The 24471-nt window shown below is 38.2% G+C and overlaps 1 protein-coding gene and 1 non-coding gene across 2 annotated transcripts in view; one reads left to right on the plus strand and one right to left on the minus strand.

Annotated features, from left to right (window-relative positions):
- The window catches only part of LOC126456160 (aldehyde dehydrogenase 1A1-like), a 42384-nt gene that overhangs the window by 9776 nt on the left and 8137 nt on the right, over window positions 1–24471 (plus strand). The window contains exons 3-8 of the mRNA XM_050091917.1: window positions 3872–4037; window positions 6314–6504; window positions 6585–6698; window positions 11980–12082; window positions 14885–15069; window positions 24188–24352. Of these exons, the coding sequence (XP_049947874.1) occupies window positions 3872–4037; window positions 6314–6504; window positions 6585–6698; window positions 11980–12082; window positions 14885–15069; window positions 24188–24352 (924 nt within the window). The remainder of the gene's footprint in view (window positions 1–3871; window positions 4038–6313; window positions 6505–6584; window positions 6699–11979; window positions 12083–14884; window positions 15070–24187; window positions 24353–24471) is intronic.
- Trnas-cga (transfer RNA serine (anticodon CGA)) lies at window positions 9478–9552 on the minus strand. Its single transcript has one exon. It is a non-coding gene; the product is annotated as a tRNA-Ser (tRNA).

Genomic DNA, 24471 nt, shown 5'->3' on the forward strand with positions numbered 1-24471 from the left:
TACAGGATCATTTAGCAATCGCGAAAGTGTTACGGAGATGATAGATAAACTCCAGTGGAAGACTCTGCAGGAGAGATGCTCAGTAGCTCAGTACGGGCTTTTGTTAATGTTTCGAGAACATACCTTCACCGAAAAGTCAAGCAGTATATTGCTCCCTCCTACGTATATCTCGTGAAGAGACCATGAGGATAAAATCAGAGAGATTAGAGCCCACACAGAAGCATACCAACAATCCTTCTTTCCACGAACAATACGAGACTGGAATAGAAGGGAGAACCGATAGAGGTACTCAGGGTACCCACCACCACACACCGTCAGGTGGCTTGTGGAGTATGGATGTAGATGTAGGAGATATGTGTACATGATGCAACAGCATACATCAAACTGCTAATGTCAAAGGTACTCTCACCGCAGGAGGGTCAACCTCCGGCAAAGAATCTTATTATCTTGCACTTGCATCGTCAATGGTGAGGTCCCCACTGGAGCCCCATCTCCACACCTCCAGGAGAGCGGAACACTCGGGAGGATGTTGTTGGAAGTCGTAGCTGCTGGCATCACCTTTGTGAAGGTGCTAATGACCAACAGCGCTGAGGCTGACTGTTATGCAGAGCACGATTGTGTTGTTTCTTGGCAAGAGAGACGAGAAAGACTATGATGCTCTGATCTTCACTCCATCTCTATGCAAGTGATATTGGCAGAGGTAGGGGTGGCTGTATTGGGATTGTTGGCCTGTGTCAGGATTGCAAAGCTTTGGCAGTGGAATGCTGGACTGTGGAGGTGACAGGGTAGTGGATGCAAAGACATCAGGCTCTCCTTACACGCTTAGAGGCAGTTGTTGTGTCTTAGGAGCTGTCATGATGAGGAACCCATCGGTCAATGATCCTAATGTAATCATGGCTAGTTCAGTGTCAGTGGGATAGCTTTTATGCACAGTTTCATGTCAAATACCTCTGTCTTTAACTGGCTCACACAAATCCTGAGGGGCAGGGGCAGTCACACACATGGAGGAAGCATGTGCACTGCCAGAAAAGTTCATCATACTGATTCGTGTCTGTGGTGGAACAGGCAGTCCATACTGTTTTGGCAATATGTGTATGCCCGTTGCCAACACTGCTGTCTCGTTCATGTAGGTCAAGCAGCAAGATGTGCATGGACTACTGTCCAGCCAATGCAGCTGTATATAATGTGGTAAACTCTGCAACTACTTTGCATATGGATTGCTGATGCCAAATCTGGAGAGAGATGAGAGTGACAGAAAAATGAGAACCAAGTATCAGTGACCAATGCGCCTGAACTGCGGCTGCATTTTTGTGTGTTGCAATATGGATTGCATGTTGCATTCGGGTGGTTGCATGGTGTGGAGCAGATTTGTGTCCGGTCGCCAGAGCGAGCATGGAATTGTTACAGTCACAATCAATTTGGTCCACTTGTGTCCAGGATATTATTGTTTGCTGTGGGTGCAATGGTCATGGCTTGCCAAAGGTCAGCAGCCTCATGGTGTGAATTAGTGGCATCACTCTCATGAGTGTATGGAACTTCTCTGATCACGTCAGCTGCTAGTGGCTGTTGGCAGAATATTGCGCTAGGAATATACTGGTGGTGGTCACTGTTGTCTGGAACGTTCAGTGGCAGCTGCTGCCTAAGAGCACAATAGCACTTGAACATCCTAACCTCCAACACCTTGCGGATTTATTGGTTATTTTTCTTTGAATGCTGTTAAAGGTAACATAGTAACATAGGTGCTGTAATCTGAAACATATGGCACTCAAATCTAATGCACTACTGCTCCTCTAGACTTTGAAATTTGTCGTCAGGGTCACAAGCACACCTTTGTTGTGCACTTTTTAAGTAGCTTTTGCGCATGTGATGTAGTTGCCTTACAGGCCAAATACAGACAAATTTGATAAATAACATGCACAGGTCATGATGTGCACAGCTAGCACTTACCACTCAACTAGAAATTTACGTCAGTGCCACCAGGTGGTAGCACACTGTGGCAGACTTTTATTCCCGTTCGCTTGGCATAAATCCTGCTGGATGATAGTACACTCCTCAGATATTCTAATTCACTCACTATATACTGTATTAAAATTAGATAAAACATCAGTATATCTCAGAGTTGTACTGACGGTAAAACTATTGTGGGTTTCTGAATGAGTCGTAATATGTTAAGTTACGAATTTTATCATACGGTAATCCAATTGAGGCACTGAGAATCGTAACGGCTTAAAGCACATCACCATCGATTGTGAGATTGTAGAATGTATTCATGCTTCTGAAATCTGTTGATCTTAAGGTGAGTCAAGTTTATCTGTACTGCAGGCCCACATTGTATATAAGAAAATTCATGAAAAGCTGTATCACTGGTTTCTCTGATGTTCACTTAAATTTGGGATTGACTGTAGTGTGCTTTAAACCCTTAATGTTCCCAGCACCTCATTTGTATTCTAGTCAAATGACCATGTTCATTGACATTACTACTTGAGTTTAATCATTTCCACAAATGGCACATAGTATTTGGAGTTGGTTGTTTATTATGCAAGAATCAACTTTCATGTGCAGTGTAACATGAACTTGTTGAATCTATTTTATATGCTAACAGAAAAATAAAGCTGTGAGGATGGGTTGTGAGGTATGCTTGGGTAGCTCAGTCAGTAGAGCACTTACCCATGAAAGGCAAAGGTCCCCAGTTCGAGTCTCAGTCCGGCACACAGCTTTAATATCCCAAGAAGTTTCATATCAGCACACACTCCGCTGCGTTTGAGTCTCGGTCCGGCACACAGCTTTAATCTCCCAAGAAGTTTCATATCAGCACACACTCCGCTGCAGAGTAAAAATCTCATTCTGGGATAGGAAAAATAAATTACCAGGAAAAGTTAGCCACAAAGAAAGTAGAGCCTCCAAGAACAGATCCTTTGACTGAGAGAGTGACAAATTAAAATAAGTGTGACAACAAGCAAACATTTAAAAAGGGAAGTGTACAGACGGCACAAGTTGAGTGGATGCAGCATAAGAATATCTGATTTTCTGCCTGGAGTAAATTTGTTAGGGATCTTGTACATTTGTCCAAAACAAAAATGGAAAAGCACAAAAACACCCACTTGTACAAAAATGCAAAATGGAGAGTTGTGAAAGCTTACACATTATTTCATTATTGCCCTAAACTGTACTTAATTACATGCCTCTTGAAAATTTTTGGGTACAGACTCAGAATGAATATCCCAATTTAGTAAGGAGGGTGGCGGACATGTTATTAGGCTTCAATCAACTTATTTGTGTGGTCAGTATTTCCCACAAAGCCATTAGTCAAGATGAAACATTGGTCTCAACTGCAGTAGGAAGAGGATCTGTGAGTTGCTGTTTAAAATACCCAATCAAGACTGGAAAACATGACGCTAAATTTGAAAATGTCAGAAAACTTTGAATTTTGAACCATGTGCGTTTTTACTCTTGTTTATTTTCTTTATGGAGGACTAGTTCGATTAAAACATTTTTAAATTGGCATTTAAATGTTGACTGTTGTCCTGTTGTCATTTGTATGTTATGATATTTCAAATATTAAAATGTTCTAAATGAATCAAAAGCAATATTGATGGAAACAGTGAAGCTTTAACTAACCAATTTGAAAAAGAAAAAGAAAAAAAAAAGAACCACATTTGTGTGCCCTGTAATTAATCTTCTCTTGTTTTCCAATATGGCAGCATAATTATTTTAAGATATTACCTGAAGCTGACTCATCCTACATTACAATAAACACTCTGTGTATATAATGTAATCAAATGGGATGAAATAAAAATTAATCAATTGTGCAATATGGAGTAGTGATGTTCACAACTGTAAGAACTTCATCACTGTTTGTATTCTGTTGCAGTTAGCTGACCTAATAGAAAGAGATGCACAGCAGCTTGGGAATTTACTAACAGCAGAGGGAGGTAAGCTTTATTATGGCGCCTGCTATGAGGCTGTTAATACTGCAAACACACTGCGCTACTTCTCTGGATGGTGTGACAAAATCACTGGGAAAACAATTCCTGCTGGTAAGTTTGTCATATTAATTTAAATAATGCTTTATCAAATAATGGAGAATCCAGGATGAAATGTAGCAAGCCAGTGCAATTTGGAATCTTCACACCAACACCAGCTTTTCTGAATTGTGCAGGTGGGAACTCTCCCTGCAATATATCCTACATTCCCGTAATCCTACTGCGTCAACCTTTGTTAAGTCATTGTCCTTACCCATCTAGCCCCTTCCCTCTCCCCATTCCAGCGTTACACAGCTCTCTATTCCACCAATGCATCCCACAGACGTTTTACTTCTCTCCTATTCTGCTACCCCCTCCCCATTCCTCCGACACTCCTGATTGATTGCACCTAGCTGCATAACGTGTCTCCACCTCTCCCCCTCTATTCTTCCACAAGCAGCTCTTTATACCATCCCCCACCCACTACACTGCTATCCCTCCCCATCCAAGCCTGCTCCTTAGCCCTATCCAGTTGCTTCTCCCACCATGCACCACTACTTGCAGTCTGGCCTCAACAGCCAGAGACCATGGTCATGCATGTGTGAGCTGTGTTTGCATGAATGTGTGTGTGTGTGTGTGTGTGTGTGTGTGTGTGTGTGTGTGTGTGTGTGTGTGTGTGTGTGTGTGTGTGTGCTGTCTACTTCTGACAAAAGCCTTTTTGACCAAAAGCTCACTTTCCGAGAGTCTTTTTATTGTGCCTATCGGCAGTTCAGCATCCCTGCTAAATGGTAAATAATGCTTTAAGAATAAAGAGTGAAATTGTGATTTACCCCAAAGTGGAAATAGTAGCTTCATGATGCTCCTCACAATTATAGGTAGTCATTTTCATGAAAACAGAAGAGAAAGACAGAGCCTATCTGGGAAACATATTGACACAGTATATCCAATAATTTGGAATATAAATTAACTATCAAAAATAGTTCTTACTGTAACACAACAAAAGAAATGAAAGTTCTGAGTGATCACTCTTAATCTAATGTTACATCATAGTCAGTGGAACAAAAGAAGATAATTGTGAGTTACTGCAGCTGTACATCTGTTTTAACAGTGCTGTGATGGATTATGGATTTATTCCAGAATAAGATTTTCACTCTGGGAAACATATTGACACAATATATCCAATAATTTGGAACATAAATTAACTATCAAAAATAGTTCTTACTGTAACATAACAAAAGAAATGAAAGTTCTGAGTGATCACTCTTAATCTAATGTTACATCATAGTTAGTGGAACAAAAGAAGATAATTGTGAGTTACTGCAGCTGTACATCTGTTTTAACAGTGCTGTGATGGATTATGGATTTATTCCAGAATAAGATTTTCACTCTGCAGTGGAGTGTGCGCTGATATGAAACTTCCTGGCAGATTAAAACTGTGTGTCGGACCGAGACTCAAACTCGGGACCTTTGCCTTTCGCGGGCTAGTGCTCTACCAACTGAGCTACCCAAGCATGACTTACGCCCCATCCTCACAGCTTTACCTCTGCCAGAACCTCGTCTGCTACCTTCCAAACTTTACAGAAACTCTCCTGCGAATCTTGCAGAACTAGTACTCCTGAAAGAAAGGATATTGTGAAGACATGGATTAGCCACAGCCTAGGGGATGTTTCCAGAATGAGATTTTCACTCTGCAGTGGAGTGTGCACTGATATGAAACTTCCTGGCAGATTAAAACTGTGTGCCGGACCGAGACTCGAACTCGGGACCTTTGCCTTTCGTGGGCAAGTGCTCTACGGATTTATTACTTAAAATATATTAGGAAGGGTGTGTTGAAAATCCAAGTATATAAAAAAAGAGATACCTCCCTTAAATACTGAGGAGTGTACTATGATACTGCCCTGGAATCAGATTAAACAGCAAATACTCACCCAGTTGTCACAGTGTCTGTGGAGGTATCTTGTGGAATACCAAGATAAGTGTGCTTTTGTAACTGGGGCAAGTATGACATGACCCAAAAATCTTGTGTATTATGAATGAGTTTGAGTTGTTTGTATTTTACTTTCAAGCCATACATTGGCTAAGTGGTTGTTAGCTGCCAAAGAAAAATTAAATAAATAAAAGCAGCATACACATGGTATGATTCAGGAGCACAAATGATTAAGGAGATAGTGACTGGAAAAAATTAGAACAGTAGCACACGTAATGTAAGTGCTTTATGTAAGTTAAAAAGTAAGCATATTTATTTGTGTATGTGAATGTTATTTCTATATTTTGTTTACATGTTTCAAGATGGTGCTGTCTTGAAGGTCTTAAGTTATGACTTATATCTGTAAGTTTATGGTTGATTGCAGATGGTCCATTCTTTACATATACACGAAAGGAACCAATTGGTGTAGTGGGGCAAATTGTCCCATGGAACTTTCCACTGACACTGACAGCACTGAAATGGGGCCCTGCACTTGCCACTGGATGTACAATTGTATTAAAGCCTGCAGAGCAGACTCCTCTCTGCATACTGTATTTGGCTGCTCTTACAAAAGAGGTAATTCATTTATTATATGGGTCACACTACAACTAAAGTTTACTGTAAAATTATGCTTTCAATAAATAATGTGTTTCTAGGCTGGATTTCCTAATGGTGTTATTAATGTCGTACCTGGTTATGGACCCACTGCTGGAGCAGCTGTTTCTTCTCATCCAGACATAGCTAAAGTTGCTTTCACAGGTTCTACACAGGTAAGAACATCAATAAATTCAGATCCACAATGACTTTGAGTGTTTAAATGCATTAATACACTGAGGTGGCAAATCATGGGATGGCAACATGCACATATACAGATGGCCATAGTATCACATATGCAAGGTATAAAAGGGCAATGCATTGGTAGAGCTGTCATTTGTACTCAGCTGCTTCATGTGAAAAGGTGTCCTTTGTGATTATGGCCACACAACTGGAATTAACAGATTTGCTTGCAGAATAGTAGTTGCACCTAGACAAATGGGTCAGCCCATTTCGAAAATCATTAGGAAATTCAATTTTCTGAGATTAGCAGTGTCAAAAGCATGCCAAGAATATCAACGTTCTGGCATTTACCTCTCACCACAGACAATGCTGTGGCCGATGGCCTTCACTTAACAACAGAGAGCAGCGGCATTTGCATAGAGTTGTTAGTGCTAAAAGATAAGTAACATCGTGTAAAATAACTGCAGAAGTCAATGTGAAATGTATGATGAACGTGTCCACTGGGACAGTGCAGTGAAATTTGGCATTAATGGGCTATGGCAGCAGGTGACTGATGTGAGTGCCTTTCCTAACAGCATGACATCCCCTGAAGCGCCTCGAGCTCTTAACTGAATCGATTGGACTCTAGATGACTGGAAAACCGTGGCCTGGTCAGATGAGTCCTCATTTCAGTTGGTAAGAGCTGATGGCAGGGTTTGAGTGTGGCACAGACCCGATGAAGCCATGAACTCATGTTGTCAACAAGGTACTGGGCAAGCTGTTGGTAGCTCTATAATGAAGTGGGCTATGTTTAAATGGAAGGGACTGGGTCCTCTGGTCCAACTGAATTGATCATTGACTGGAAATAGTTATGTTTGCCTACTTAGAGAATAATTGGCAGCCATTCATGGACTTCATGTTCTCAAACAATGACGAAATTTTTATGAAAGTCAGTGTGTCATATCACCAGGCCACAACTGTTCACGAAAGGTTTAAAGAACTTTCTGGACAATTCAAGCAAATCATTTGACAACCCAGATTGCCTGACATGAGGCAGTTGGTGTGCAAAATCCTGCACCAGCAAAACTTCCTTAATTATGCACGGCTATAGAAGCAGCATGGCTCAAAATTACTGCAGGGGACTTCCAATGACTTGTTGAGTCCATGCCACATTGAGCTGCTGCACTGCGTCGGGCAAAAGGTCCTCAGAAAAGATCAGGGAGGCTACTCAAACTTGAAAAAGAAATTCCCTGAGAATTCCAGGTGGGGAACACAGTGTTATCACAAGGATTTCCTGAGAAATTAACAGTGAACAAAGAAGACGGGGGGGGGGGGGGGGAGCATCTTGCAATAACTTTTTAACTGTTCTTTTCTCTCAGCTGAGATATGCTAGCTATAAGCAGTAGTTTGACCACAGTTATTACCCACTGATAATTTATATGGAATAATTTTCATATAAATAACACTCCAAAACATCAAGTACTTTAAACTTTTTTATTTATAAAACTCAATAAAATTAAATTACAATACTTTGTTAAAAACAATTCCCAGAGATTTTATGACATTCCTAAAATTCCCTGAGATTTCCCTAATTTTTCCAGGTAAACTTTAATTCCCTGAGAATTCTAGGTTTTCCATGTTTTCCAGAAGAATATCTTAAGATATTAGAAGGTATCCTATTACTTTTGTCACCTCAGTGTAAATTTAGTTTGACAGTGGACACTAATGTGAATAACACAAAAACTGATATAAGAAAGGCCGCCAATCAGGTATACAGGGAAAACGATGAGTAGTAGTTAGGCACATTTGGAGCTGAACATATTTGCTAACCCTTTCAATCATGTGTTCTTGAGAACAAAGGATTTCAGGAATTGTAACAGTCAAAAAATGAGAGAGGACAGTCAACTACTCAACTAAAGGAGGAGTGAGGAATTGGCACACTCAAAAAGATTACTAAATCACACAAACTCTAGAACTGGGTGCCTAGAAATTCCACAGACGGAGTTTATTGCAGTGTGTGCAAACTGAACTGGACCTACGGTAACTGTACCTGATTTTCATTGGTGGATAATTTCATAAGGAGTTTCTGAAAGGATTAAGACTTGACTTAAGCTATTTGCTGCAAATAATTTTGTAAGCATGTTTCACGATTTTCCTAACTTCGTCTTGTATTTGACCACTTTATTAATAGACTTTATCATCAACAAACATCATAGTTTTGAAGAGTCCTACATTGATCTTTGTATAAATCATTTATGTACGTTAAGTCCATGAGTGGGTCAACTAGTGAATCTTATGGTACCCAACATTTAGTGTTTCCTCATCCCAAATTTTGTTTTGGCCAAGGGGCATTATTTGTTAACTTGATCCTCACTTTTGTATTATTGAAAGAAGACTCCACATAGGGAAAGGAGATGCCTTTAAAACCATAATTATTTATTTATTTGTAGTAGAATTTTATGATCTACATAGAAAATGCTAAAAGAGTTACTTTCATTGTTTGTTGTACAAAATTCGAAATTTTGGCATCATATTGTAACTGCTTTTCCTTTAGAGAATAATTTGTGGAATTCAAATTGAACAGCTGTTGAAAGGTTATTGTCAGATAAGTGGTTCAGTACTCTGGTTTAAGCTTAATTTGAGAGGAGGGAGATGGGTCTATAATTACAGGTCATTTGCTTAGCTCAACTTCAATAAATTAGAGTTGCTTCTGCATACTTCCGTCTCTTAGGAAATTCATCTAAACACACTGAACAATTACAAAACTGAAACTTCCTGGCAGATTAAAACTGTGTGCCCGGCCGAGACTCGAACTCGGGACCTTTGCCTTTCGCGGGCAAGTGCTCTACCAACTGAGCTACCGAAGCACGACTCACGCCCGGTACTCACAGCTTTACTTCTGCCAGTACCTCGTCTCCTACCTTCCAAACTTTGCAGAAGCTCTCCTGCGAACCTGGCTAAGCCATGTCTCCGCAATATCCTTTCTTTCAGGAGTGCTAGTTCTGCAAGGTTCGCAGGAGAGCTTCTGCAAAGTTTGGAAGGTAGGAGACGAGGTACTGGCAGAAGTAAAGCTGTGAGTACCGGGCGTGAGTCGTGCTTCGGTAGCTCAGTTGGTAGAGCACTTGCCCGCGAAAGGCAAAGGTCCCGAGTTCGAGTCTCGGTCGGGCACACAGTTTTAATCTGCCAGGAAGTTTCATATCAGCGCACACTCCGCTGCAGAGTGAAAATCTCATTCTGAATTACAAAACTAATTCAAGGGAGGAAGGGAATGGATACACTATCAAGGGTTAGAAATACAAAATCAAATAGGGGTAATGCAGGAGCAGGTTTAATAATGAATAAGAAAGTAGGAAAATAACCTACTATTAACAGAATAGTGAAAGCATTATTGTACCCAAGATAGACACAAAGCCCACACCCTCCACAGTAACCTGTGCCTCTCCTTCCTTATAGTCTGAAGTCGCTGTGCGCAATGGTTCCTGATGGAATCAAAGCTGATTCATGTACTACCTCCCATTGACTGCATTCTTCATTGGGCCAAACAGATGGAAGTCAGAAGGTGTGAGACCGAGGCTGTGGGCTGGAGCACTCCAACTGGTGGATGAGTGTGTTAGCACTACCAACAGAGATGCCCAGTCATGCAGCAAGGTGTTTGACTGTAATCCACTGACCGTCTCAAATGAGAGTGTCTGCACAGTCCTACATAGCAGGAGTCACAGCTGTGAGCAGCCGGCTGGCATGCAGGAGATCATATTTGCAGACCAAACATATATGTGCGATCTTGTTGTGATGATGACACATGCTTCTCCCAATGATTCACCATGCTTTTGTTCACTGCCACATCTCCAAAGAAATTCTGCAGGCACCTATGAATATCTGCAGTACTCTGGTTTTCCACCAAAGGAAACTCAATGGCAGCTCTCTGCTTGGAATGCACTAACATTGCAGATACCAGTTTGAAGGCTACATACAGCACTGTCATAAACAGAAACTTCATGAAACTATAGGGGCTGAAACAGAAATATTCCACAATGTCTCACAACAAATTCCACATTTTTAACTGAAATTGGCTGAGGAAAAAAATGTGTTGCATCACCTATTGAAAGCCCCTTCTATTATGCCTACACTACTATAGTGCTTCCTTGTATCCTTTGTGTGTATCTACTCACTTTCTGTGTCTTCCAGATGAAGATGTTTCATGCACAACATATTCATAAAAGTGTAACTCACTCATGATGTAGATTCCTTACAATACTCTGTTTGTATTAATTATTGAGTGATATTCAGCAGTCTAGGACCTTAAACAAGTTGAGCTGAAGAAGAGATAGAGAAATTTTAATGAAAAACAGCACACTTAATTGTGGGTTTGTTTTGTCAGTACAAAAAATTGCAGAAATCTTCAACAACTGCAATGGGAGAAGCCATCAGAAAGGTACTGTTTATTATGAAGAGACTTCCTCTAAAAAATTCAAGGTATCAGAATCAATGAGGAGGAGGGGGGGGGGGGGGGGGTCAGTAGATCTATAAAGAACATAAATCTTTTGTTGTGAAAACATTACAACATACTGGTCATTTCATAACCATATTTATAATCTGAATTAATAGAGGGAAACATTCCACATGGGAAAAATATATCTAAAAACCAAGATGATGTGACTTACCAAACGAAAGCGCTGGCATGTCGATAGACACACAAACAAACACACAAACAAACACACACACAAACATACACACAAAATTTTGTGTGTATGTTTGTGTTTATTTGTGTGTCTATCGACGTGCCAGCGCTTTCGTTTGGTAAGTCACATCATCTTGGTTTTTAGACATATTTATAATCTTAATCATTTGGTTATAAAACTTTTATTATCTGCCATCACCTGTTAATTCACAGGCAGATGATCAAATATTTTTATAGCTGCATAGCTTGCTCCTTTCTGTGCTAGAGTAAGGTTAAGTTGTGGATCATAGGGGCTATTTTTGTTCCTAGTGTTATAATTATTAATGCCACTATTAGTTTCAAATTGTGCCTGATTCTCCACAACAAAAGTTATAAAAGAAGAAATGTATTGTGATGTTGTTGTTAGTATGCCGAACTTCTTAAACAGTTGCCAAACTTCTTAAACAGATGGCTACACGAAGTTTGAGGATAGAAAACAAATATTATTCTCAGTGCATATTTCTCTGGAAACAATACTTTGCGTCTAAGTGTGAAATTGCCATAGAAAATTATTCTGCATGACATAACATTTTATTAAATCTCTCATTAAAGAAAAATGTAATATTTTTGCATTGTAGGTTGGGAAAATAATTATGGAAACTGCCGCAAAATCTAATTTGAAAAAAGTCTCGCTTGAGCTTGGAGGGAAGAGCCCACTTATTGTTCTTGATGACGCTGATGGTAAGTAAAAAATCTTGATACTTATTTGACATTATAATGTAATTGGATAGTTAAAGAATATACTCACCAAGCATGAGGACACACATATAAAAAGAAGGTTGCAAGCATTTGGAGACAGTGGCTTCTTCTTCTGGCAGAAGGGTTGAAGGGGAAGAAAGAGGACTGAAGAAAAAGGACTGGAGAGGTTTAGGAAAAGGGGCAGATTTCAGAAAAGTCACCCAGAAACCCGGGTCAGGGGAGACTTACCAGGCTGAATGAGAAGGAAACACTGATTGGTGGGCTCTGCACTGGGCAAGATTTAAAAACCGGAGAGCTTAAATCTGGAAGATGGGATAATATGCAAAACAAGGATTACTGCTGAAGCATCATGCACAAGTAACAGAGTTGTGAGGGGGACGGTGAAAAATAGACAGTTCAGCCACACAGCCTTGGGATTCAAGGCAAACGTATTTGTTTGGATGCAGAATCTTTACAGCAATACACCACACACTGCTGTGCAGGACATTTGACTCAGCTACAGTGATTTTCTCTGTATCAAGTAACCCGTCATGCACTCATGTCACACTGAAAGTCCAGTGCCTACATGACCTTGGAAACGGATTGTCTCATGTTTTGGACATTCAACTTCTAATGATTGTCAGATGCTCTGGTATCATTGGTCTCTTTCATATTGCACTGTCATGCTGACAGCCAACAGTTCTAGTGTTATCCCATGTGACTTGCTGAACTGGTACATTTGCTGTGATGACAGCACTCTCTCTTCAACCAATATACAGGGTACCCACGGAGGAATGATCAGTATTCAGGGACATGACAGGAATGATCATTTGAAGCAAAAACTTCCAGTAAACATGGGCTCTAAAATATATACCTTAAGGACTATGAGCACTTGTTCAGTAGAAGAGATGTTTTTTTACAGTGGCAAAGATGACCAAGTGCTCATAGCTCTTCAGGTATACACTTCATAGACCATGTTTGATAGACTCTTTTTCTTGTTTTGGTCCATATTACCACCTCTCAAAATACAGAAAGCATAGATCTTACAGTAGAAGACATTTGTTTCATAGTATCAGAGATGAAATGCTCATATAATTCTTCAGGCATGCATTTTAGAGGCCTTATTTACTAGACTTCTTTGCTTTGAATGATCATTTCTGTCATATCCCAGAATATTGACTATTCCTCACCCATTTATCTCAAATTAAATTGCTCATGGCTTAATGTTCCATGCACATTAATGAGCCAAAACATGACTGCTGCACACCACAAAACTGAATGTGTCTTACCACAGAAAGTGGAGACTGGAAGTTGCCTGCTCTGTAAAACAGGATAAGTGGTGATCTGAGGCAAATCTGATAACAGAATAAAAAAATGGCTCTGATCACTATGCGACTTAACTTCAGAGGTCATCAGTCGCCTAGAACTTAGAACTAATTAAACCTAACTAACCTAAGGACATCACACACATCCATGCCCGAGGCAGGATTCGAACCCGCGACCGTAGCGGTTGCTCGGCTCCAGACTGTAGCGCCCAGAACCGCATGGCCACTCCGGCCGGCGATAACAGAATACAGTGCCCGAACAGGCACATGTGTTTCAGAGCACACTGATCATTGCACACTATTGAACATCACACTGAGTCAACGACATCGTCAGTTATGATTGCACTGGCCACAGGATCACTGAGATTGAACAGTGGATCAATGGAAAAGTTTCAGTTGGTCAGGTGAATCACATTTCTTGTCACATCAGGTCGATTGTCTTTTCTGGGAACATCGTCATCCAGTTGAACAGATGTTCAAAACATGTGTCATGCTATGGAGGGCAGTATTATGCCTTGGGAACATTCACCTGGGCTTCCATAGGACCTGTGTAAGTAATTAAAGGCACCATGGAAGCTGTGGATTGCATGAATATTATTGCAGACCACCTGCATCCCATCATGCTTGATGTCTTCTACATTGGCAATGGGATCTTCCCACAGGATAATCGTCTGTGTCACAAGACCGGAATCATGCTACATTGTTTTGAGGAGCTCGATAATGAACTCAAGTTGATATCTTGGTCACCAGTGTTAACTGATCTGAACCCAATAGAACACATCTGGGACACATCAGGTGACAGCACTGTGCCCCCAAACCTTCAGCCCTTAGAATGATATTTTCATTTGGTAGCGGAGTGTGCACTGATATGAAATTTTCTGGCAGATTAAATCTGTGTTCCGGACTGAGACTCGAACTTGGGACCTTTGCTTTACATGAGTAAGTGTCCTACTGGCTGAGCTAGCCAACCATGACTCAAGACCTGTCCTCACAGCAGGTACTGGTGGAAGTGAAGTTGTGAGTATGGGTCACAAGACATGCTTGGGTAGCTCAGTCAGCAGAGCACTTACCTATGTAAGGCAAAGGTCCTGAGCTGAAGCCTCTGTCTGACACACAGTTTTATTCTGCCAGTTTCAGTTCAGCCCTTAATATACAGGAACTTGTGCCACATACCTCTGGAAAACTACCATCTATTTGTCAAATCCATGCCATGCAGAATTGCTGCTGTATTGCATTCTGAAGCTGGACCGACACACTATCAAGGAGCGGGTCAGAAAATTTTGACTGACTGTTGTGTTAAAATAATAAGTAACAAGAGACATGAAAAATCTACTACATTATTCTTTATTAATTTAAAACAAAGTCCTGTAGCTTCCAATGACCTCAATGACACCCTAGGAACTTCTGTTTCTGAAATTACTTCTTTCACAAGAAAAATATTTTGGAAAATGTAGTTAATATACATCAAATTTTGTTACAGTTGATGAAGCTGTGCAGCTAGCTCATGATGGAATATTCATGCATCAAGGGCAGATTTGCTGTGCTGGTTCAAGAACTTACGTTCATGAAAAGTTGTATGATGAATTTGTACAAAAATCAAAAATTAAAGCAGAGGCTAGAAAAATTGGTGATCCATTTGATAATAGTGTTCAGCATGGACCACAGGTAAACTATAATATTATAATAAAATATCAATTAAGCATTTGTAATTTGTCATAGATACAGTAAAACATCCAGCTGTTTCCGTGCGGTGATTTAAATCATACAGCTCATCCTTTCCTATATACAGGGTGTCTCAAAACTTCAGGGGCAAAACTATAGCAGTGATTGAGGATTGTAAACTGAGTACTACATGAGAAGTAACGACTGGAAACAAATATTTAGCTTTTATTGACATAAACAGCATACACCTTATGACAACAATTTAAACTCATAGCAGCTAGCCAGGCTGACGACTGCCAGTCTGAATGCATGACACGCAAAATTTGTCCCTTTCTCTCAAATGACTCTGCTGTCCATTGTCCAATAAAGCAGGTAGCTAGGACAACAACAACCACTGTCAATACATTTTCTACAGGGGTTTCATTTACAAACGATTTCATGTATCAGGGTAGGGGGAAAAAATTATAGGAGTGATCCAGTGATCTTGCTGGCTATGGAACACAACTTCCCCTTTCAAGTCAATAATGATAGTATCATAATAATATGCTCCAACATGTTAATACTACGTCCTTCCATAAAAAACAAGACATACTGTCTTCAAAAACTTTGCAAGAATATACCAGATAATCACTGATCTGTGGGTTGTTTCGGGATCTTTCCAAAGCGTTTGATCTTATAAATCATAATCAACTGCTGTTAAAATTGTATAATTATGGTGTCCGTGGTATTTCCTACAAGTGGTTCAAGTCATATTTAACTGATAGGAAACAAAGAGTACAAATTTCTCAGGATTGAAATATGTACCATTATGAATATAAAAAAGTTAATTATGGCGTGCCTCAGGGCTCGCTATTGGGACCATTGTTATTCTTGATTTTTATTAATAACCTACCTCAACAGTTATCAACAGCTGATACCATATTATTTGCTGATGATACCAGCTTCTTTATAAAAGGGAAGAATGATTATGAGATACTCCAAAAAATCAACAAAACAGCAGAAGTGGCAGAAAAATGGTTTAAAGGTAACTGTCTAGTTGTCAATGACAAGAAAACTGTATGGATGAACTTCAACCATATAAGGAACAAAACTAGGACCAATGTAAAATTCAAATTATTGAATAGCCAAATTCAGCAAAAGAATCATATAAAATTTTTAGGATTATGGGTGGATGAGTATCGAAGATGGGAAAAACATGTAGAAATTCTTAACAAAAAATTAAGCAAGTACTGTTACATATTAAGAGTGTTTAAAGATTGCTGCAAAACCAAAACAGTGTTAAGTGCTTATTACGCACACGTGCATAGTCTACTGAAGTATGAAATAGTGTTCTGGGGAAATACCTCCTTTGCAGAGCATTCTCTTAAGCTCCAAAAGAAAGCTTTAAGATTAACAAGTCATGTTGCTTACAGAGCACCAGGTGTCTTTAAGGAATTAAAAATCATGACTTTACTATCTATATTTATTTTTGAAGGCATATGCTTCATTAAAAACCATCAAGTTTCAGCTTTGAATAGTGAGATCCACAATTATCAAATAAGGAACAGGGATGGCTATCATGGGGATGTGCACAGAAAATCAATATATCAGGACAGTGCTGTTTACAAACAAAAAATTCTGTACAGTGCATTGCCAGATATCATAAAAAAATACCAAACAGTAACACATTCAAAAAAGAACTAAAAAATCCACCAATAAACAACAGCTTCTACAACATTAACGAATACCTGGAATTTTGCTCAAATCTGTAGTCTACTTCACAACTCTCTGAACAAAAATTCATAATTACTAACCATACCTAGATAAAACCAAACTTATTTCATCCATGTATGTATGTAATTATGCACCTAACTTTTGTGCTGTATGTTACTACGCCTAGTTAACTAAAATACTGGTATTTAATAGTTTTAGTAAATTCAACCAAGGGGTTTCACAAGTTTTTGTTCTATCTGTATGTACCTAAGCAGAATAATTTTTTGTTATAAAGATGTGTTGATACCAATGATAAGATTTTGTACATGATGTAAATATGTAATATTTTATCCAGTTCTGTACTTTGACAACTGCAGTATTATGAATGTGATAATACAGGCGATAAATAAATAAATAACTATACTCTATCCAAAGAGGGTGGCAGCAAATAAGATGATATCACCTGATCTTATACAGTTCCAGACCACAGTATGATAGCAAAGTATCTCTGCCAATATTTGCATTGTGTCCTTTGGTGTTATAATACTTGCAGTTTGATGTTCTAGACAAAAGGATTCCAGTTAAGCCCCACTTAGATATCATGAGGCTTCCCTAAGGCCACAGTTGTTGTAGAGGTGCATATTTCAAGTGTCATGCCTCGCTCTGGAAGGTGGGTCCCGTTTAAAGATTGACTGACTGACGGCTGAGGGGCACCACTAAGTTCTGAGAACCTAATACGCTTGAGCAGGAGGCCTGTAAACCATACCATTACAAACAAACAAACCTTTTGTTAATTTGCAACCTCCTTAGTGGCTCAGGAATACAGGAGGCAATCTCAGTGGTTTTCTCCAAGAAAATCCAACTTCTAAACCATTAGGGAACTGGCCGCAAACAGTGGTGGAGCTGCAACAGGAGATGGCAAGAGAACATCACTTGAATTCCCTTGTTGTATGTCAGCTACTGTTCAGGGACTTTTCAGGAAGTTTGGTATCCTGTAAGAAAGACTAGTTGGTGTGACGGCCCAGTATCAGTTGTTCATTGCATGACACTGCAAACTAAGCCATACATGACACAATGATATAACAGTGAAGTAAAAACCCTGAATGGCCGAGCAGGTATAAGAAGAGGAAAGCTGGCAAGCAGAAGCATTATAAGTGATTGCGATTTCACATTCAAAGCCGTTTTAACAATTCAGAAGACATATGCATATCATTCAGAGAGCATTCTGAGGTCTTTGGGAGTTCATTTTGAGGTGACTGGGGAGACAATGTCAATCTTTTCATGAGATTTTCACACATCATGCTAAGTGATTTGCATCTTTTGCACAGAGCATTCTGACTTTGCCCTCTGGAGGCATGTCATTTATTTATTTATTTAGTCCTTCAAATCCTACATGAATAGAATATATACAAGGATATTCGACATGGTTAGGTATTTACAAGATAAGATACAGTCCTAAGGACTAGATATTGAAGTAATTTAGTATTGAATCATACATACTTGCTATTTTCTACCCAGTTTTCTGACACTGGCTCTGATCACTGCATTCATTCTGATTGCTATTATCACTTTGTGATATCCTTGTTTTACCAGTTTATGTCAGATTGTCCTTCTTGTGGTTCAATGCTTGAATCTTTAAGCATATAACTGTGTTCCCTTCATATGACCTTATCTAATGTGGACACTGTTCTATAGTCTACTTACTACACCCTAAAGCCATGGTACATGAAGAAAAGAACTACTGGCTGTAAAATTCAAATTATTTATTCATCCAGAAAATTTTTACAGATTGTAGGATAGCTCTTTTTTGGGTCAAGAGGATGATTGAGCTAGCAGTTGCACTACCCTTGAGTGTTACAATCTGAACAGTTTAGAAGCTTGCTTTGTGTGCAAGTAAATGTAGGCTCTAGCACATTTTCTTCAATGTCACATTTGTTTTTGTTAACGTGTGTTGGCATTTAAAATAATGTTGAAGCCATCAACCTAAAATGTTTGTTTCCATTGAGGGTGTAATTCTACTTGTTCTTATTGTCACAAAGGTGTTGAAGGCTTCACACTTTAAACAGAAGTTTAGAAAAGTTGTTTTTGATGTATTTACTATTAGCATATTTCCATCAAACCAGTCATTTAGCTGATCTGTAGCTTTATTTATGTTTGTTTGTTGTTGTATTGTGGTTTCCCCTGTATGAAGGATGCCAGTGTTATCTACAAACAAGATATTTATTTGTTATTCAATGCTTAGACCTAGGTCGATTATGTACAGAAGGAAAAGTATACGCTCAAAAGAGGATCCTTGAGGGACTCCACTTTTTATTTTTCTTGCATCTGAAAAATATGTTATAATTCTAACATTTAGTTAATGTTTTATTAATCATTTCTGTTTCCCATTTGTTAAGAATGAGGAGGAGAACCATTTCAATGCAGTGCCTCTAATGCCGTACTTTTGGGGCTGTTCCAACAGGCTTTTGTCTTCAAGATGTCAAAAGCTTTGTTTGGAGCTAAGAAAATACTAGCAACATTTTGTCCATTGATTCTAAAGCATTTTGTAAAATACTGTAGATGGAATTTGTAGTAGATTTATTTTTGTGGAAACCATGTTCCACGATTCCTTCAGTGACCTGAAGACCCAGTAATAAAGAGACAGGTCTATATATTTCTAAATTTGCTTTGCCATTTTTTATGAGTAGTTACCATTTTTGCAACTTTAATACAATTAGGAAAGGTTCTCATTGAAAAGAATGAGTTGATTTATGATGAAGTCTGGAATACCACCAATTTCCGAGGTGAATGATTCATTTGGAGTTGTTTCATAAAGATAGATTATGTGGAGGCAAGAATTTACTTTGTTCCAGTGGCTATTTGAAGAGATAATTGATTTTTTTTGTGCTGTCTGCACAGTACGGCCTGAAGAGATTTGCAATCCATTGAGAGTCAGTAATACCCTTTTTGTCACAGTTCAGGATGATATTTCTTGTTACTATTTCTTTCTTGCTTTATTACTTTCCAGACTGCTTTGCTTTTATTTTCTGACTCTGATATAAACTTACTATTAGCCATTTTTTTTGTCTGATTTGTGACTTTTCTATATATCTGAATTATCTTGTAATATAACTGTTCAAGGGAGGCAATATGTTGTGGCTTTTTCTGTAGTTGCGCAATTCTCTCTTTGTGTTGCTTGAGATTTTTATGCCTCTCTATCCATTTCTTTGAGACCTGTGTTCCTTGTCACCCATGTTTTGAGAGGAAACACCATTTTAAAAGAATAACTGAAAATGTCAGAGAACTTTTTAAACGTTTTGTGATACTTGTTCCCATCTTTCTGTTGTTAATAAGTGATTCAATGTTTCTATGCTCGGTGTGTTGAATATTCTTGCAGTCACAGTTTGTTTATGGTTTTGGTTGGGCAGTAAATAGCCTGTAAGTGTTATCACTTGGGCTTTATCATCACTAAAATCTGTATTTATGCATTCTGCAGTATAGGTTCTGTTTACAAATATTTCGTCCACAGTAGTAGCATTAGTTTTTGTAATTCTTGTTTGAATTGTTAGCACTTATTTCATATTGAAAGTATCTGTTAGGTTGAGCAATAGTTGTTTTCTCCCACTTGTTTCAATAATGTCAGTGTTGAAATTCCCACACACTGCTGTTGATTTTTTGCCTACATGTATCCCATTTAGTAATATTTCATGTTTATTGAGAAATGACTCGAAGTTCCCATTTGTAGAGCGACAGATACACATGACAACTGTATCTGCACTGCTAATTTCAATGATTGTAGCTTCAAAGGCTCTTTCTGCATTGAGGTACTGAAAAACTGTCAACAGTTTTGTATTTCAATCCAGTTTTAGTTAAAATAGCAGCACCTCCATTTTTGTGATTTCTTCTACAGAAGTAATTTGCCAGTGTATAGCCTGGCATCAAAAATGAAGCAATCTAATCTGCCTTAACCAGTGTTCTGAGACACACTGAACACTGACAAAATGAAGTGCAGTATTTAGCAAAACTTCAGTGTCTAAATAATAATAATAATAATAATAGCTTTATTCAACATTGAATGGTACACTGCACATGGACAAAGAAACAGTAATGATTAAAGTTATTTGTACAATACACAAGACACATTCTTCTGAATACGTCATTAATTTACAACAAAATTACAATAAGATGTTTACTTATTTCTAGTCACATAATTTCACAAAGCATTTGTTGTTCTTCATATAAGTATGGTACTCTTGTAATGTGTAGAAAGGTTGTTTTACTAAAAATTTCTTAAGCTGATGTTTCAGTTTAACTGTAGGAAGAGCCACAACTGCACTAGGCAGTGCATTAGCTAATTTTATACCTGTGTACTGAGGCCCCTTTTTGTAAAGTGCTGTTCTGTGGTTGCCTATGTAAAATCTTTCTTTATTTCTAGTATTGTACTGGTGGAAATATGAATAAGTGTTTGGGTGCAGTCTTTTCACAAGCAATATGGCTTTTAGAATGTATGTGTTTATAACAGCTAACACCTCTGTTTTTGGAAACAAGTTTCGATAAGATTCCCAATATTTTGCTCCACAGATTATTTTCACACCCCTTTTTTGAAGAATGAGTAGCTTATCCAGATTAGCTTTGGTTGTTGCCCCCCCCAAATTTCAATACTGTAGTTCAAGTGAGAGGAAAGAAGAGCATGGTATGCAGTCTTTAGATCTACAGTGTCTTTACAGAACTTGCTAATAGTACTGATTGCAAATATATTTTTTTGACAACTTAGTTGCTAGGGAGTTAATATGTGTGTACCATTTCAGGTTGCTTTGGATTGTTACGCCAAGGAATTTTATACTAGACTCTTTCTTTACCAATTTGTTGCCAATGTATAATTTAATTTCATTATTCAAACCACTTTTGTTAAACTCCATCAAACATGTTTTACTGGTGCTTACATTTAAGTGGCTTTCATTAAAAAACTGAACAATTTCTTTTGTCACATTATTACACTCAGCCTCTAGTTCATTACATTATTCCTTTTTATACACAATGGATGTGTCATCGGCATACAGAACAATTCTGTAATTCATAGTACAGTATTTAATATCATTTACATAGATCAAGAACAGAAGGGGGCCCAACACCGAGCCCTGGGGCACGCCATATTTTATGCAAGTGATCTATGATTTGTAGACACCACTTTCCATTTTAAGCAGAACAAACTGTTTTCTATTGCTCATATAACACTTTATTAGGTCATAAGCAGTGCCTCTAATGCCCATGTTCCATAGCTTGTCTAATAGGATGTCAACATTCACACAATCAAAGGCTTTTTCCAGGTCTAGGTATACACCTGCCACATTTTCCTTGCTTTCGATACCCCCTAACACCTCTTCAATTAGTTGAGCAGCTGCAGTGCTAGTTGATTTACCTTTTAGGAATCCATTTTGATTTCCAGACATCAGGTTGTGTTTGTTAAGAAAGTTTATAATCCTGTTGTATAACTTTCTCAACTATTTTGGAAAAGACAGGAAGGATTGAGACTGGTCTGTAGTTTTCTATTTTGTTGTTGTCACCTTTCTTAAAAATGGGTGTTACCTGTGCTGTCTGGAAAGGTGCCTGATTCTATTATATTGTTGACTGCTACAGACAGAGGTACAGAGACATTTTGGCTACAGGCTTTTAAAACATTAATATTTAGGCCATCATGCCCAGTGGAATTAGAGGGTTTTAGAGAACTAATGATGCCCATTATTTCTGCATAGTTTGTGGGGGCTAGATATATACTATGGTCACATGTATTACCCTTAAAACTGTAGTGCATGTTTTTATGTTTGTCATTTATGGCTTCCCCTATGGAAGAAAAATATTCATTAAAAATATTTACAATTTCCAGTTGGTCTTTTATGAGCATGCCATTGTAGTTAATAGTAAAGTCCATACAGGATTTGTCATTGCAGGTTCTAAAACTGTTTATGACTGCCCAGATTCCAGCAGTTACGTTGTGTGAGTTTTGAACCTTATTTGCAACATAGTTGCTCCTGGTCTGTGTTAGTCCTTATAGTGTCCTTGATATATTTTGATGGCTTCCTTTAGCTCAGGAATCTCTCTATTATTCAGCATTGCACTGTGGAGTAGTTTTAATTTTTCCCTAGCTTCAGTGACATTACTATTTACCCAAATATTTTTGTTTATATTTTTTGTTTGTTCCTTTTTTGTGATTACAACTGGGCACGTGGTATCAAAGCAGTAACTGAATCCAGCAGCAAAGCTATTATATGAAAATCTATTATTTTCAAACCATTTTATATGTGCTAGCAGGCAGTTTAGTCTATTTATGTTGTCATTTACATTATTCTTTTAGTTACAAACTGTTTTTTGTGAGTGACTGGACAATCTTTTGGCATATGGAGAGACGCGTGTCACTGTAATTTATTTGTCCACTCAATTTTAAGTTAACATGCAAATTTCCTAAGGGCATTTTTATTACATTACTTATCTCAGTTTTGCTTGGATAGTCATACAACACCATAAGAGACTTGCTGGGAGATCAACATCATCATGTCAGCTGCCCACACTTGAACTTGTCGACAATTCTATCATGTGGCAGGATTAAGTGGTTGATCTTCCACCTATATGCACAATTACCAAGTCATGTCTATGCCCAGTCAGATCAGTCCCGTGACTGTTGTACTGATGATTTGTGCATAATAATAATAAATGTTAATTTTTTGCTGCTTTATTAATTAGAATTTATTCCATTTTGTGTACCATTTGCATATCTTTTCATTTACATGTTACAACACTGTGTACATTTTACAGGTTAGCTGAAAAGTGCTTAGTATTGATAAATCTTCTCCCATACAATTTTCTCTCATTTTACTGTGTAATCAATTTTTTTTTTCAATAACTTTAGGCAGCCCTCTATTTTTAACAAGCCAGTTTCTCATAAGTTTCTACCTACTGTGATGAAATTCTTCCAATTAATATTATATCTGTCATGAAACATTTCCCAGTACATCAGTTTAGCTTTCTGAGCACTGTATTTATTTATTTATCCTGCAGCACCATACAGTACCTCAATGTCTGCAAGTTCTTTCAGTAAATAATGCTCCATCTTTGGCAACTGATCATGGTCTGTAAATGTTAAGCAATATCACCAATACATCACAGATGAGTGTATTAGTTTTCAAGGTAGCACCACCAGTATGATGTGGCAGAAAGTTTTTTGTTATGAAATATGCACAGTTTAAAAATATATGCCTCACACATATTGCTCAAACAAGATCTTATTCCATTTGAAATTTCATTTTCGACTGTTAGTACCTCAACTAAAATATACTTATTGTAGGACTCTCCACCACCTACATAATTTTGGACCTACAGGTTTGAGACAACCGGTAGAATATATATTAAAACTGAAATATATTTAAAAAAAAAAACACGTTTTATTTCTTTTCAGATTGACGAGGACAGTTTCAAAAAAGTTATGGATTATATAAAATCTGGGAAGGAGCAAGGAGCTCAACTTGAGTGTGGTGGTGATCGTTTTGGTGACAAGGGCTACTTTGTAAAACCTACTGTTTTTTCAAATGTTACTGATGATATGAAAATTGCGCGTGAAGAGGTGATTAATATGCATTCATTACTTTAATTTAATGGGATTTTGCCAATTTTTTAATTTATTTGTTTGTTGGAAATTTATTCGACAGTCATACAGCAATTCACATCTTATCGCACTTACGT

This window comes from Schistocerca serialis, chromosome 1 (assembly GCF_023864345.2).
Source record: "Schistocerca serialis cubense isolate TAMUIC-IGC-003099 chromosome 1, iqSchSeri2.2, whole genome shotgun sequence".
Lineage (NCBI taxonomy): Eukaryota > Metazoa > Arthropoda > Insecta > Orthoptera > Acrididae > Schistocerca > Schistocerca serialis.